This window comes from Mirounga angustirostris, unplaced genomic scaffold, assembly GCF_029215605.1.
Source record: "Mirounga angustirostris isolate CCGP_5_RB_7025 unplaced genomic scaffold, mMirAng1.0.hap1 SCAF_4, whole genome shotgun sequence".
NCBI lineage: Eukaryota > Metazoa > Chordata > Mammalia > Carnivora > Phocidae > Mirounga > Mirounga angustirostris.
In genome coordinates, this window is record NW_026991712.1 from 54,445,429 (window position 1) to 54,460,913 (window position 15,485).

At 39.3% G+C, this 15,485-nt stretch overlaps 1 protein-coding gene across 1 annotated transcript in view; it reads left to right on the forward strand.

The window, feature by feature from the left end:
* Window positions 1-5,811: 5,811 nt before the first annotated feature.
* The window catches only part of IL7 (interleukin 7), a 52,333-nt gene continuing 42,659 nt past the window's right edge, over window positions 5,812-15,485 (forward strand). Inside the window, exons 1-2 of the mRNA XM_045896341.3 lie at window positions 5,812-6,432; window positions 12,227-12,360. Coding sequence (XP_045752297.1) covers window positions 6,423-6,432; window positions 12,227-12,360 — 144 coding nt within the window. The 5' untranslated portion in view covers window positions 5,812-6,422. The remainder of the gene's footprint in view (window positions 6,433-12,226; window positions 12,361-15,485) is intronic.

Sequence of the window (15,485 nt, forward strand, 5' to 3'; positions counted from 1 at the left end):
ATCACCGCCATTTCATAGAGCATATTACTCAAGAAACCGAAGACACTCTGCTCCATTGTTTGAAGAAATCATTTTCTGATAAACCAAACTCAAGAGCTCAGTGTTTTGGTCTCTCGAAAACTTCCATTTTTGTGCTCTTCTCATGGAGTGTCCTACCAGCTAATGTCACTACCAGCTAATATATTAAAATTTTAGGCAAGCGTGTTAATGTAGTTCCAGGCTTTTGGGATGCCAGTTAATCAACACACTGTTGGCAAAGAGCAATGACTGATACCCTGAGAACTCAGGGAGTACAAGCTCTTCTTAGATTACTCTTTATGAACTTAATTACTACTGCAATACACTTAATCATTCCATGTCATATACGAGTTAATGGATGTTCTGAGAGTCCAATCACAGTCCAACGCAATGATAAATGTGCTGGAACAACTTGCCTTGCCTGAAGGAGAGTCAGATTGAACTAATTTTCTAATTTAACAATAAAAGGATTTAAATAGGACAAACAGCCCTCCATATTAGAAAAACAAGTCAAATTGGGGGCCTGCATGGCTCAGTCAGTTAAGCAACCAACTCTTGGTTTTGGCTCAGGTCATGATCTCAGGACCCTGGGACAGAGCCCCGTGTGGGCTCTGTGCTCAGCGAGGAATCTGCTTGAGATTCTCTCCCTTCCCTCTCTCTCCACCCCGCCCCCTGCTCACACATGCTCTTTCTCTCTAAAATAAATAAATCTTTTAAAAAGCCTAAATTTATATTAAATAAGAATTTTGACAAGCCTACCAGAACCTTAGACATATCAATGTCAGTCAGTAGTTTTTATTATAACATTCTTGGATATTAACACAGGTTTGCCCAGAGCACTGATTCTCTGTGAGAACAGCAAGTCAAGACCTGTGCAGTCTGGTATTTCCCTTTTCTACAAGTCATACATGGGAAGAATTTGTAACTTGAAAGTAATTCTGTCGACTTCAAAGAATTCCAGGTTGAGTAGGACACTGTCGCTGTTGTCCAAAAAGCTCATAAGAACAACTCAACATCTTCACATAGTAACTGAATGTTATTATAAAGGGGGTCTGTCCAGGGATTTTAAAGTAATAAAGGAAAATACTTTTCAATTTTCTTCAAATAATTTCCATGAAGAAAACTGTCATAAGTGTAATCTTCTTTAATTAATCATCCATAAAGGAAATGATTAAAAGCACAGTCCCTCCAAAATTTAGTATATAAAAGAAAACTCTAATTGACAAAAAACATATCCATTAGTGTGAAAAAGGATTGGACAATACAAGCTACATAAGATACTGCTCCTCCTTGTGAAAGACAATTTGGGAAATATTTCTCTCTTACACTAGCCAATACTCAACCCAGAGTACACAGGCGAGGTCAGAGGGGACATTTCAATAAGAAGCATAAAATGAGGCACCAGATTCATTATGGATTCTGATTGTTTAGAATTATAAAATTTAAGGACTAAAATGATAGAGGAGAGAGAAATGAAGGGAGGATACAAAAAAAAAAAAAAGCAGGTACCTTGAGTTTCTTGGTTCCATCCTTTCCTACTTCTTCCAGAGAACCTAATTCTACCAATTAATATATAAATACGCTCTAGTACCTCTCATGCATGAAAACGGAAACCTCCATTATGCTTTACATGCCTTCCAAACCATTACCCTATTTCTTTTATCTTTACCACAGATCTTTTAAAAGTTGTCTCCTCTCTTTGCATCTTCCCTTGTATTCCACAAACTGGAATATTGTCTCTATCTATACCGCTCTTCTCAAATTGCTGTCATGTGGACCACAGACAATCTCTACTCTGCCACATCAGTGGACACATGTTTCAATCTTCCTTTTGTTTGATCTTTTTGTGACATTTGGAGATTCTGACTACTTAACCTATTTTGAAATTCTATCCTGGGACACTGACTTCTGCCTCTCCTAGTCTGCTGTCCGCTATTTGTCAGTTTGTTGGTGGGCACCCATTTCTCCAACTACCCCTAATGTTTGTGTCTCATGGTCCCTCCTGGCATTAGCTCTTTCTCTCATCTCCTCTAAGTTGGATGATTTCATTCATTTTCATAGCTCCATACACATTTTTGGCAGGGTTCCTAATATTCTGATTCAGCCTTATAAGAAAAATTTTTCTTTTGACTCTTCTAATGCTTCAAACTGACAGTTTCATCCTATCCTTTGGCTGCATCCCATGAAATTAAGTATGTTTTATTGTTAAACTCTAGTCAGTCATCCAGAAGCAAATAGTTCATATAATGATTAAATACAGTTTTAGAAAACAATAGAATTTCCAAATCCCTTTATGAAACTAAGAAAATCTGACAAAATAGCCCAAGCCTAGTTAAATATAATATAAAGAACAGACCTATACCACTTACAAATAAAATTGCAAAAGGCTGTTAAATATCAGCAACTTGAATTTAGCATTATGGTAAATTTATAGTTTCTTTAAAAATACAATAAGAAAAAACATGACCTTGTAAATAGATTCTCAGCAGTCATTTGATAAAATTTAAAATCCATTCTCAAGCTCAGGCTTGAAAATCAAACAGATATGATTTAGAATTATACGTTATCCACTTATAGCTGTTTTTTCCACTAGACAGGTATATTAACCTTTTTTGGGTCCTAGTTTTATTAACTTTTAAAATGGGTCTAGATTGCCTTAAACCCTTGTTTGAAATACATCTCATCCTTTCCTTTTCATAATATTCTTTATCTTTAAAGTCACACATTTAACATATGTTTTCCCCACCAGACTGAAACCACCTTGAAGATACGCATGTATGTGTGTGCATGATCATTTACAGAATTTGCAGGGCCCAGTGCAAAGTGCAAATGAAAGTCCCCTTGTCCAAAAATAATTAAGAATTCCAAGACAGTGATCAGCAGAGTATTAAACCAAGCAAGGAGCCCTTCCACGCACAGGCTGCTGTGTGACTGCATAGAACACGTGGAGGCTTTATGTGTATGTGGTATGTCTGTGTGTGTGTCTATGTTTGAAATACGTTGAGTATTATGCCTGGAAAATTAAGCCATAAAATTAAACCATAGGAACCTCAAAAAATACCCATAGACAGAAAGATAGCTAACATTCAGATCTCAGACTATAAACAATAGTCATATTAGGTTGAGCAAAAATAGTTCAGATAATTAATCAAGAAAATATTTTCAGGTTTACCACTGATTGACTAATTTGACTGAAGATTGAAAAAAATTAAAAAAACATTGATGAATCTTTAACAATTCTCCCTTTAAGTAGACATTTATATCATTTTATTTCAATGTTTTCTATTACATTGTATAAATCATTCTGAGATGATGTCTTCCCTCCTAATATGTATTGGTTGTAAGTCACAAGTATGTACTGTTTTGTTTCTGTGTTGACTTTCCTGCACAATTCATTGAGTCTATGAGTGAACATTATAATAACCACTCCATTTCTCTAAGCATAAAGCATTAGCATATAAAAATTCATAGAATGTTTAATCCTAGTCCATCTGTCTTTTTTAAAAAAGATTTTATTTATTTATTTGAGAGAGAGAGAGAGTGTGAGCAAGGGAGAACAGGAGCAGGGGAGAGGGGCAGAGGGAGAAGCAGACTCCCCAGCTGAACAGGAAGCCTGATGTGGGACTCGAACCCAGGACCCTGAGATCATGACCTGAGTCAAAGGCGGATGCCCAACTGACTGAGCCACCCAGGTGTCCCTGATCCTTGTCCATCTGTCTTATAAAAAATAATGTTTAGCTTATCAAAAATATCAACCACTAATTTAAGACTTCATTTTGGAATTCTTTCAAAATGCTGTTAATCCTCTCATACACAGAAAAATAACATTTGGGGTCAGAGTTTAGGATAGAATTTACATGTCCTCTCCTGGAGCTCTGAATAATTTCCTTTCATGATTTCCAAAAGTTTACTTATGCATAAGCCCTTATTCTGCCGGGTTTTATGGTGACTTCATGAAAAAGGAAGACAGATTTCCTCTTGAGGAAGTTATTGATGGATGCTCTTTTATCTGTCCCTGAAAAGTATTTAAAAAAAAAAAAAGTGCAGGCTGTGTGCAATTACATACCTCAACGCTGCTGTCAGGGATTTTAAACTAATAAATAACCAATCTAGCTGTGTTTAGTTATAGAATTCATTTTTAAAAGTCACTCCTGTTTTTCCACTCCCCACCTTCCACTCTAGGATCCAGTCAAATGGAAATACCTGACTTTTCCCACCCCATTCTGTCTCCTGTTCTCATTTGCTTCCCTCCTTCTCCTCCTCTTTCCTTCTATTTCCCTTCTGCCTTTACATATTTTCTCTTCATGCATGTTCTCATTCATGCATTCTCATACAGTTGTTCTCTCTCATTCTGTCACTCAACAATACTTTCTGAATACCTGTGTACTGGATACTATTCTAAGTGGACAGAGGCTTGGCTGAGCACAGGGAAGAACACAGCAGGAGCGGAGTGAGTCGTGTACCAGAGGGGGTCAGAGAAGACAGTAACTCCCAGATCACACAGGACAACCTCAAAGGCTTGGTGCACAGTGGCAAGTGGCCAGAGGGTGGTCACAGAAGATGGCATTGCATACATCAAATATCTTGCGGCTATGAGGAGAGTGAAGGGGTCCTAAGCAAGAGTGAAAGCTGGAAGATCCCCCAGACAGCAGGGTTTTAATGGTTTGCCCATGTGCAATTCACAGAGTGGACAGATTGGATTCAGGATTTATTTTAGAGGTAGAGTTGACAAGACTTGCCTATGGATAGGATGTAAGAAGTGAGACTAAAAGAGGAAATGGAGATCGAAGCTTCAGGCTTGAGCAACTCTGTCTCACTCTCATTGTTACTCTCTTCTTTCTCCCTTCTTTCTTTTCCTCTTTTCTTTGTTCACACTATAACTGAATATGGAATGTTCACATCCCTAGGTTAGTTCCCGCCTGAGTCTCAATTCAGAACTCAGAAACCCCAAAAAGCTTTCCTGAGGTCCCCCACAGTGGGGCAAAGACATACCCACATGATACCTGACCCTGTCTCTCTCCGGGCATCAATTTCCACATTGTTCACAAGGACGGCTAACACAGAGGCTGCAAGCATGAACTCTAGAGCCAGAATACAGGAGGTTTGTGTCCAAGCTCTGTTACTAACCAGCTAAGTGAACTCTGGGAAGTTACTTAAGGAAGTCTCAGTTCCCACATCTGTGAAGTGCGGATAAGGAAAGTGTCTACTCATAGAAAATTTTGCATGAGAGGAGATATATATATATATATATATATATATATATATATATATAATGCTTAACACAATATTAGTACAGAGCAAATGCTAGATAAATGATAGCTGTTATCATCATCACCCTTACTACTTTACCCACCTTCTTTTAAGCAGGGTTCCTGCAGAATATCAGAAAACAAATTCAAACAGGAAATACTAAAATAATTCAGGCTTAGAAAAAAAATTAGCTCCTCAGTAAAACAGAGTAAAAATGGTTAGTATGACTTATTGGTCAATTCAGATAAATGCATAGGTGGGAGTCATAGTTATCAACTATTATCGTCAGTCTCCATTTTCTCAACCTAATCTGGGTTTTGTGTTTCGGGTCCAAACATACCACTTACCAGATTAGATGCACCCACAGGATTATTTTTCTTTGAGGTCTCACCTGGGCAGGTGCATCTACAAAACACAGGGCAGAAAGAGACTGATGACAGAGGTTGAGGGGCGGAGGGCGTGACCCTTTTAATCTTTCTTTACTTCCTTTTTCTTTTTTTTCGAGACGACTCGGCATCGTCCACTACATCCGTGGCAAGACCTGCGACGCCTCCTTGGTGGCGTAGGCTTGCAATTGCCCGCTTTCGCCCTACACGTTTGTGGCTTCCACAGATTAGCAACCAATACATTTAGATCGCAGTCGCCTAGCTTTGCCAAGACGGTTAGAGGTCATTTGGAAAGTCTTTTGCCTCGAATTGTTCTCATTCCGAAGGCCAGCTCATTCCTCCTGTGGGTGGTGCTTCGGAGATTCGCGCCCTCCTCTGGTCCCGGTTCAGGTGCACAAGAAGAGCTAGGGGAGGACGCAGGTGCTCAAGAGAGGTGGGGCGGTGCAGGCACCTCGGTGGTGAACCCAAAGATCAAACCTGCAGACCCGGCGCAAAGTAGAAACTGAAAGTACACTGCCGGCTGATCCTACGGAAGTTATGGGAAAGGCAAAGCGCAGAGCCGGGCCGTGGTGTGTGCCGCCCCCCTTGGGATGGATGAAGCAGCAGGCGCGGCGTGGGTGAGAGGAACCAGCGGCAGAGGCCGCCCTACCCGGCACGGACTCCCGGCAACTCCGCGGAAGACCAGGGCTCTGGCAGCGACTATGGGCGGTGAGAGCCTGCTCCTGCTGCAGTTGCGGTCATCATGACCACGCCCGCCTCCCGCAGACCATGTTCCATGGTAAGCGCTCCTCTCCCAGGCGCACCAGTCCGCGCGCCCGGCACGCCGGGGGAACTCCAGGACGCGTCGCCGGGCCCCGCGCCCAGGCGCGTCCGGGAACAGCCCAGCCTTGTACTTTGGACCTGCCGAGAGCACTGGCTCTCCCACCGGCAGGCGTCAGCCGCGCTGCGGCACCCTGGCCCACAGCCGCCACTTGCAGTCGGGACTGCTGCGCCTAGCCCGCGGCGAGAAGCCGTCCCCGACGCCGCCTTCGCGTCCCGAGACGCGGCGCTGCGGCGTCCGCGCTGCTCAGCGGTGGCAGCCCGCAACCAGGTCGCAGAGGTGGCCAGTGGCTCGCCGTCGGTCTCCCCGAGCCAGCGCTGCCCTCTGTCAACCCGGCGCCCTGGCCGCCGTACCCGTGCTCCTGGCGGCGCCCAGTTACTCACTGATGCCCGGGTAGGGGCCAGTTACCTGAGCTCGTGCGGTTCCCTACTCTCTAGAGAAGCGAAAGCGAAGCTCCCACGGGACGCGCTTTTAAACCCTAGGGGGACAGGTCTCTGGAAAGCCCCGTTTTGCCCCCTCAGCGAGGCTGGGGGTTTCCGACTGGGGCAGTACCTCGTGCCCTTTGCCGGGAACCCAAGTCCTCGGGCTGGCACCGAGAAAGGCGAGTTTCGGGTTTCTGTTTTTTTCCTATATGGGTGCTCCTTGGTGGAGGCAGGATTAAATAGGCTTGAGTCTAAATTCTAGACCTTGGCCGAGATCTAATATATTTTTATTCGTGTGGACTACGGACAAGGGCAGAGCTGAGGCGAGCGAGCTGGATTCCCATACGGCCAAGGGAAAGAGCCAAAAAGTTTACTGGATGGGAGAAAAAGGAGAAAAGGAGATGTGAGGGGCGAAGATCTAGTGAGGGAAATTAGAATATTTTATAGTAAATACTTCCTCATGCAAAAAAAAGGGGGGGTGGTGGAGGAGGGTGCGGGAATAGGGAGCAAATTGCTCTTCCGTTTCATGCCTGGCCTGTGCGCTTTGCAGGCTACACCGTTAGATCAAAAGAGCCTTTCCTCCCTCATAGGTATTAAAGAATCTTGACTTGGCATAGCCAAGAAGTACCAGATCAGTAACAACATAAAGCGGGTGGGGTGGGTAGAGTATGGAAGACGATTATGGAAAAAGATTTGTAATGGGTGCCCTCCAGAAGTTTTGTATAGAATTAGAAATTAGGTATATCCCTATCTGCCTCCAAATGCCGTGGATCTCCTGCAATTCTTTCTTTCCTGTAGCTCTTGGTTCTAATCCCTGCATCAGCTCTGATTTGAAATGGCGAGGTTAAAAAACAAAAACAAAGAAAGCGAGGATGTGCATTATTAACAAGGAGCTTTATTTCCTGAAGTGTATCTGTATTATTCACCTACCAGAAGCTATTTGCAAACAAAACATTAGAATTCTAAACTTCTGATAAAAATAGTGATTATAATGTGTGGCTTTTGCATTTCCAAGAGATTTTACAAGAAGCTTAAGGATAGAGTTACTCTTTAAACTTTTCCTTTGCTGCTTCTCTGGGGAGTTGAAGTAGTTGAGGCCCTACTATGTGGTTCTCAAGGGTACTATCTAGTTTAGATAATTTAATCACGTTTGAGGACCAAAAATGGAATAGTAATAAAAACAGGGAACCGAGAGAAAGATGAGAAAGCCTGAACAGGTACAAAGGAGAATCACACATGGTACCACATCAGTGTTTCAGTATCTTAAACAAAAATGGAAAAAACTATTTCATAGGATCCATTTATATGTCATATTCACATTCATGCACATGAGATTATTTTTTCTGGTCTAACCTCTGACACATAACCTGGTGTCATAAGAGCAAATATTTAGTGTCTGTTTTTCTTGAAATAGGAGTGTATGATGCAGTGTTTCAGAGCTTGACCAGGAAGCACCTTAGTGGAGTTCATGTGGAAAAAGATGGGTTTTTGTACATTCCCTTGACTGCACACACACACACACACACACACACTTGTTTTTGTAGGAAGCAGTTCAGCTCAGTGGCTAAAAGCTGCGTTTCTAAACTCTTTAACCTGTCTCATACTATACATGTTATATATGGGGGGAAAGTTTCTTTGTTCCTTAGATTCTCCATTTTCAGAACTGTGAATAATTGGTAGTACTTACCCCCTGAAGTGGTTATGAGATTAAATGAAATATTGCATGCAGTCTCATAGGATGGCTGCAGAAATGTCTTTAAGTGTTTATCATGGGATTTGTGGATAGAGTTTACGGAGCAGTGTTAATATTGATTGTGGCAGAAATTAGATTTATTTATATGAGGATAATCAAATTTATGTTTGTAATCTTAACGAGCTGATTTCCATACAACTCATGGTTGTTTTCTGTTTATTAACTTTTTCTTCTCTTTATGCACAAATTGCCAATTGTGCAGAATTGCTTGTGCCAATTGTTCATATTAAAGCCAAGTCATATTATATATTCAGAATTCAGATAATGTTTTCTATTCCATCCTGAATATCTTTTGAGTATTTCTTTTAATTCCCAGTGAAAATGGGTCTATGAAATGTTTATAGTGGACATTCAATAAGCACTTACTTGTCTTAAAGAGGGATGAAAGATTGCATTTGATAGGCTGTAGAAACTAATTTATGTTCACTTTGACCCCATAACTTATGCAGCTGAGGATTGAATGTATTATTTGGCTTAAATTAAAAACCAACAAGAATTTTTTTTTTAGACAGCCATCATTCTGGTGTAACCAAATTCCCTGTTGAGAAACAAATTCTCCAGTTTCAATCCCTTCAGGAAATCTAAAGACAAAATTCCACAGGCCCAAGCTTGCCTTGCATTATTCCTTATGGTCTGTCTTTTCTGTAATTTAAAGAAAAGCTCAGGGTCATGAAAAGGGTGAATGTCTATGCATAATCTGAAACAAAACAGAATAAAAGCAGAGTTTTTTCCTCTTGTGACAACAATGTCAAAAGCATGCTCAAACTAGGCAATATTAATATGTTTATTCTCTGGATGGTGTGGAGAAAAGACTTCAATTGCAGGCCAAACTGCAGTTGTTAATTTGAGAGGTGGGAACATGTGAGATGTGGGTCTGAAGCCCTGGGTGTGTTTGCAGTATTGTCCATGAGGCAATTTCAAGTCTAAAGAAATACTTTATTGGGATGGCCAGGGAGATTCTTAGAATTAAGGTCTTGAAAGTTGAAAGGGACATTAAGGGATCATTTAGTCTAAAGTTTTCATTTTACAGATCAGTTAAATTAAACTTAAAAGATGCTGTCATTCACTTAGTCACACAACCCATTGTCATACAACCCCTTGTCACACCAAGACAAAAACCCCAAGTCTCCATACCCCAACCCTCTGTGTTTTGTTTTGGCTTAATCCATCTGGAGCTAGCCTATTTAACAACAATGGCAACAATGGCTTTGTCTTTATAGACAGAGCAAATTATGTTTCATTTTTTAAAAAAGATTTCATTCATTCATTCATTCATTCATTCACTTAAAGAATGCACATGCAAGAGAGGGCAGGGGCAGAGGGGGAGAGAGAAAGAGAATCTTAAGCAGACTGCATGCTCAGAGCCTGAAGGGGGGCTCAATCGCACGACCCTGAGATCATGACCTGAGCAGAAATCAAGAGTCAGAGACTTAACCGACTGAGCCACCCAGGTGCCCCAAGGCAAATTAAGTTTCAGGATTGAGAAACTAGTTGTAATACATGAAAAAGACTAAGTTTTCTACCAAGCCACCATTGAAAGCACTGGTAAATGTCATTCAATGAATAAATGGATCGATATGAACTTGGGGAGCACTTACTGAAAGTTGGGGTGAAGAGGAAACAACAGGTAGTGCTCATAGAAAATAAAACAACCTCCTTTGTCAAAACGTAAAAGATGGACCTTTAAAATAACATTTATGTAGAATAAAAAAAGGTCTCTTTTTTCATTCTAGCATTTATTTTATTATATTCCCCTTAAAACTCATTTCAAGTTATATGCTATATAAATTATCATCTACTCTTTCCAAAGTGTTCCTTTTTGGACACCTGTAAGAAGACAGAGAAAATGAAGTTTGGATCTATGCAGTCTGTACAAATCCAATTACAAAGTCAGGATCTAGTAAATAAATAGCAATTGACTCTTCGTTGAGAATCTTCAGGATGAAGGACCAATAGTACAAGAGAGAGGTAGAGCTATGTAATATTACATAGAAGTGGTTTCATTCAGAGGACTAAAGTAATTACATGTTATCAAAAGATTATGACCATTTCTGGTGAGGCAGTAAACTCAGGTTAGAATCCAGACCTGGCACCTATTATCTGGTTTTTACAAAAGATCAATTTGTAGGACTCTTTTGATCTTTACAGATAGGTATAAGGTAACAAAATGCTTAGCACATGTTGGGTACTCCAACATAACTATCATCATCATCATCATCATCATCATCATTAATCTCCTAAGTGAATTTTGCGGTATGTGTATAGACTCTTAATGGCAGCTATGAATCAATTCCATGTCTTATTTTGTTTCTCTTACTTTGTCAAGTGTCCATGATATATGGAGATGAGATTTGTGTTTGTTCTCATACCTGCTATTTAGCCTGCTTTCTCTATTTGTAAAAATATGGGTAACAAACAGCTCATCATTTATTGGGGAGTGCTACTGACTTTTATATGACAGATAATGATACAATAGATGATAATATTATTGGGAACTTTATGATGTATTTAACATATGTCACAATATTAGTTCCTTGGGTTCCAAAGAGTATTGTTTGTAGTCCTAATCAAAAAAAACACAGGTGTGGAATGTCTTGCACTCATCAAGTACAGTTAAACTTCATTTGGAAAATTAAGGAGATATATTGTCAACGTAACTCAAGAATTTGCAGAAAGATACAAACAAGACATTTTGGCAGACTTATGAAGAAATACATCTCTATATAACCACATTTTAATGTCTCTGGGAATAACGGGCTCTCCATCAGTGCATTATTACTGCCTGAAATGATACCATTTATAATTTCATTCCTTTCGATTAGACAAATGCCTCTAAGTAGGAAGGCTTATCAAAAACAGATATAAATCATTAGTTACCAGGGTGTGAAGTTATTTTATGGGTTTTTCTAACATGTCAAGAAGCTAGACAAAGCTGTGTTTGTAGAAAATATGGGTCTCTGGACACATAGAAACAAAGAATATACTGAAAAGATAGAGTGTCAAAATGTAAATGTCAGCTTTGTCACAGTTCTGGGAAGGGTTAACCCTTTAAGGTCCATCATTAAAAAGAAAGAATATAATCACAGTACCATGGAAATAAAGGTGCAGTGCTGCCTCCAGGAAGAGGCTGGGTACTTGGACAATCATCAAGGTTTACATAAATATACATGCCATAAATCATAAAATTTCAAAAATGTGTAACTGTTTTTTACCTGTAGTTTACCTGTTTACCTGTAGATGCCTTTTCTTGTAGGAATGTTCAATATAAATCAAAACTGAATAAACTAATTTATACCCTAGAGTGTTATTCAAAGGCAGAGTCTGCTTTCATCACACCTGTTCAGTGCTTTTCCAAAGAGTAATTTTTAAGTAAAAAAATAAAAGAAATCTAAACTCTAAAATGCAGCCCTACCTTGGTTGTTACATAATACTGAATTTTAGGGTCTTCCCACACTATCCAAAAGCCAAGGTGCATTTCAAAAAGTTACTAGAAATAAATGGTCAGGCCGATTGAAACAACACAAACGATAGAATGACTTACAACATTCAGCTTATTCTTACTCACTGTTCAATTTAGTTTCTTTTAGGTATATCTTTGGAATTCCTCCCCTGATCCTTGTTCTGTTGCCAGTAGCATCATCCGATTGTGATATTGAAGGTAAAGACGGCAGAGAGTATCAGCACGTTCTAATGATCAGCATCAATGACTTGGTATGTGCTTGTTTGTTTTCCTCACATTTTAACAGTTTCATATTCAAGTGTCTGTATTCCTTGAAAGAAAGTGAAATAACTAAAGAGCAAAATTTAAAGAGCTACTAGCTACCTATTTTTATAGTTGGCATCATTATATCTTTTTAAAATAATTCTTTAGTAGGCCTTCAGATTCCCACAGCTATCCATTTCCTCTCAGTTTCCTTCACTACCACATTTCTTGTAAGCATAATTTAGCACAACTACCTGCAAATCGTCACTTCCTGAAGACAGTCCCTGTAGAAGCACTGTAATAGAAGAGGGAAAATAACAGAATACAATATCAAAAAACTATCATTAAAAAAAGATGTATGGTTATTTCATCTGAATGTGTGTACATGCATATGCATTATATAGGTATTTTTATACATATGTATATATGTAATTTGCTGTGAATTAATTTTTTAATTTACTATGGACTTTTTTTACAATATAATTTATATCTTAGAGTAGTTTTAAGTTCGCAGAAAGTAGAGAATTACCATATACCCACTCGTCCTCTGTACAGTTTCCCCTATTATTAACATCTTGCATTTGTGTGGTGCATTTGTGTGGTACATTTGTTAAATTGATGAACCAATATTGATACATTATTATTAATTAAGGTCCATAGCTGACATTAGGGTTCAGCTTTTGTGTTGTACAGTTCTATGGGTTTTAGCAAATGTAGGGTCATGTATCCACCATTACAGTATCATACAGAATAGTTTCACTGCCCTTAAAAATCCTTTGTGCTCCGCTTATTTATCCCCCCTCTTCCCCTCCCTTTGAATGCATGGCAACCACCAGTCTGTTTATGGTCTCTATACTTTCGCCTTTCTAGAATGTCATATAGTTGGAATCATGCAGTATATAGCTTTTTTAGACTGGATTCTTTCACTTGGCAATGTATATTTAAGGTTCCTCCATGATTTTTTGTGGCTTAATAGTTCATTTCTTTTATTGCTCAATAAAATTCCATTGAGTGGGTATACCACAGTTTGTTTTTCCGTTCACTGATTGAAGGACATGTCTTGGTTGCTTCCTATTTTTGGCAATTATGAATAAAACTATAAGCATTCGTGTGCAGAGTTCTGTATGGACATACGTTTTCAACTCACTTGGATAAATATCTAGGAGAGTGATCGCTGGATCATATGGTAAGACTATGTTTAGTTTTATATAAAACTATCCAAGTGTCCTCCAAAATGATAGTACCATTTTGCATTTTCACCAGCAATGGATGAGAGTTCCTGATGCCTCACATTCTCACCGGTATTTGGTGTTGTCCATGTTTTGAATTTTAGCCATTCAAATAGGTGTGTCATGGCATCTCGTTGTTGTTTTAATCAACAGTTCCCTAAAGTCATAGGATGTTGAATATCTTTTCGTATACTTTATTGCCATCTGTCTATATTGATCAATGAGGTATCTGAATTCACATCTAAGCTGACATCTTAACAATACTAAGTCTTCCTATAGGGAAATATATTTCCATTTATTTAGATCTTTCTTTGATTTCTTTCTTCAGTTTATATTTTTCCTCATATAGATCCTATTTACATTTTTCCTCATATAGATCCTGTTTACATTTTCTTAGATCTATACCTAGGGTGCTATTGTAAATAGTGTTGTGTTTTGAATTTTAGATTCCAATTGTCCCTTGCAGATATATAGGAAAGCAATTGGCTTTTGTATATTAACCTTGTATCTTGAAACCTTACTATAATTACTTATTAGTTCCAGGAGTTGTTGTTCTTGTTGTTGATCCCTTGGGATTTTCTACACAATTATGTCACCTACAAAAATAATTTTTTTACAATCTAATAGCTGTATCAACATAATGGGATGTGTTGATTTAAAAGATAATCAGTTCTTGAAGTCTTAAAGGGCAAAGGAAAACCCTCTCAAATGTTCATAAGATGGGAGAAATTGTCTAATCTGCCCCCTCCCGCCATTCCACTATCATCTTCTCCACATACTTATACTCAAGTGGCATGACACTTTGGGAAATTCATTGTTCCAACTCTTGAAGGGATATGGGAAATTCAAGATAATATATTTTTTAAAAGATTTTATTTATTTATTCCACAGAGAGAGAGAGTACAAGCAGGGGGAGCGGCAGGGAGAGGGAGAAGCAGGCTCCCACTGAACAGAGAGTCCAACGTGGGGCTCAATCCCAGGACCCTGGGATCATGACTGAGCTGAAGGCAGATGCTTAACCGACTGAGCCACCCAGGCGCCCCAAGATAATATTGAACAGGGACCACAGAGGTCCCTGATTTTGCCCATTGACAAGGAAAAAAGTGTACACTAAATGGCAGTTATCCCACTTCGCATTTCATGAAGTTTTGACAGTTGACATTTGCTGCATTAATTAATGCTACTAAATTAATGTTTTTGAGTCAAGATAATGCTTTTATTTAATTTTATTACCTAGGCAAAGAATCAACTAGTGTTAGTCCTACAACACTTTTAAATAACTATATGTGCATAAAACTGCAAAGAAAATTGCTATTGGAATCCAAAAGGAGAGTTTTGTCTACCAGATTCATAGCACAATTTTTGGAAATGTGGAGTTTATCTCGTTAAAATGCACAACAGCAACAAAAACAACAGCAGCAACAATGATACTGTTAAAACAATACCTGTTGGTGCCTGGGTGGCGCAGTTGGTTAAGAGGCCAACTCTTGGTTTGGCCAAGGTCATGATCACAAGGTTGTGAGAACAAGCCCCGCGTGGGCTCAGCACTCAGTGCAGAGTCTGCTTGACTCTCTCCCTCTCCTTTTCCGTCTCCCCTCTTCCCCACTCTCTCTCTCAAATAAATAAGTAAATCTTACACAAACAGCAACAAAACCCAAAGCAAAACATGGTTACTCTTCTTAAGAGATTAATTCGTAAGACGTGGAAGAGTATATGAACTAATCAATTCACGTGAACCGTGCCATGACAGTCTCAAGAAAGTTGTCTACAAATATGAGGGGATAAATTAGAAGGAAGGAGAAAGAAGTCACCACAGATTATTCATGTCAACATGGCTGGTAGAGAAAATTCAGTCCCCTTATTCGCTCAGTGTGTACCGGAGGCTTTACAGACATTACTGGGTT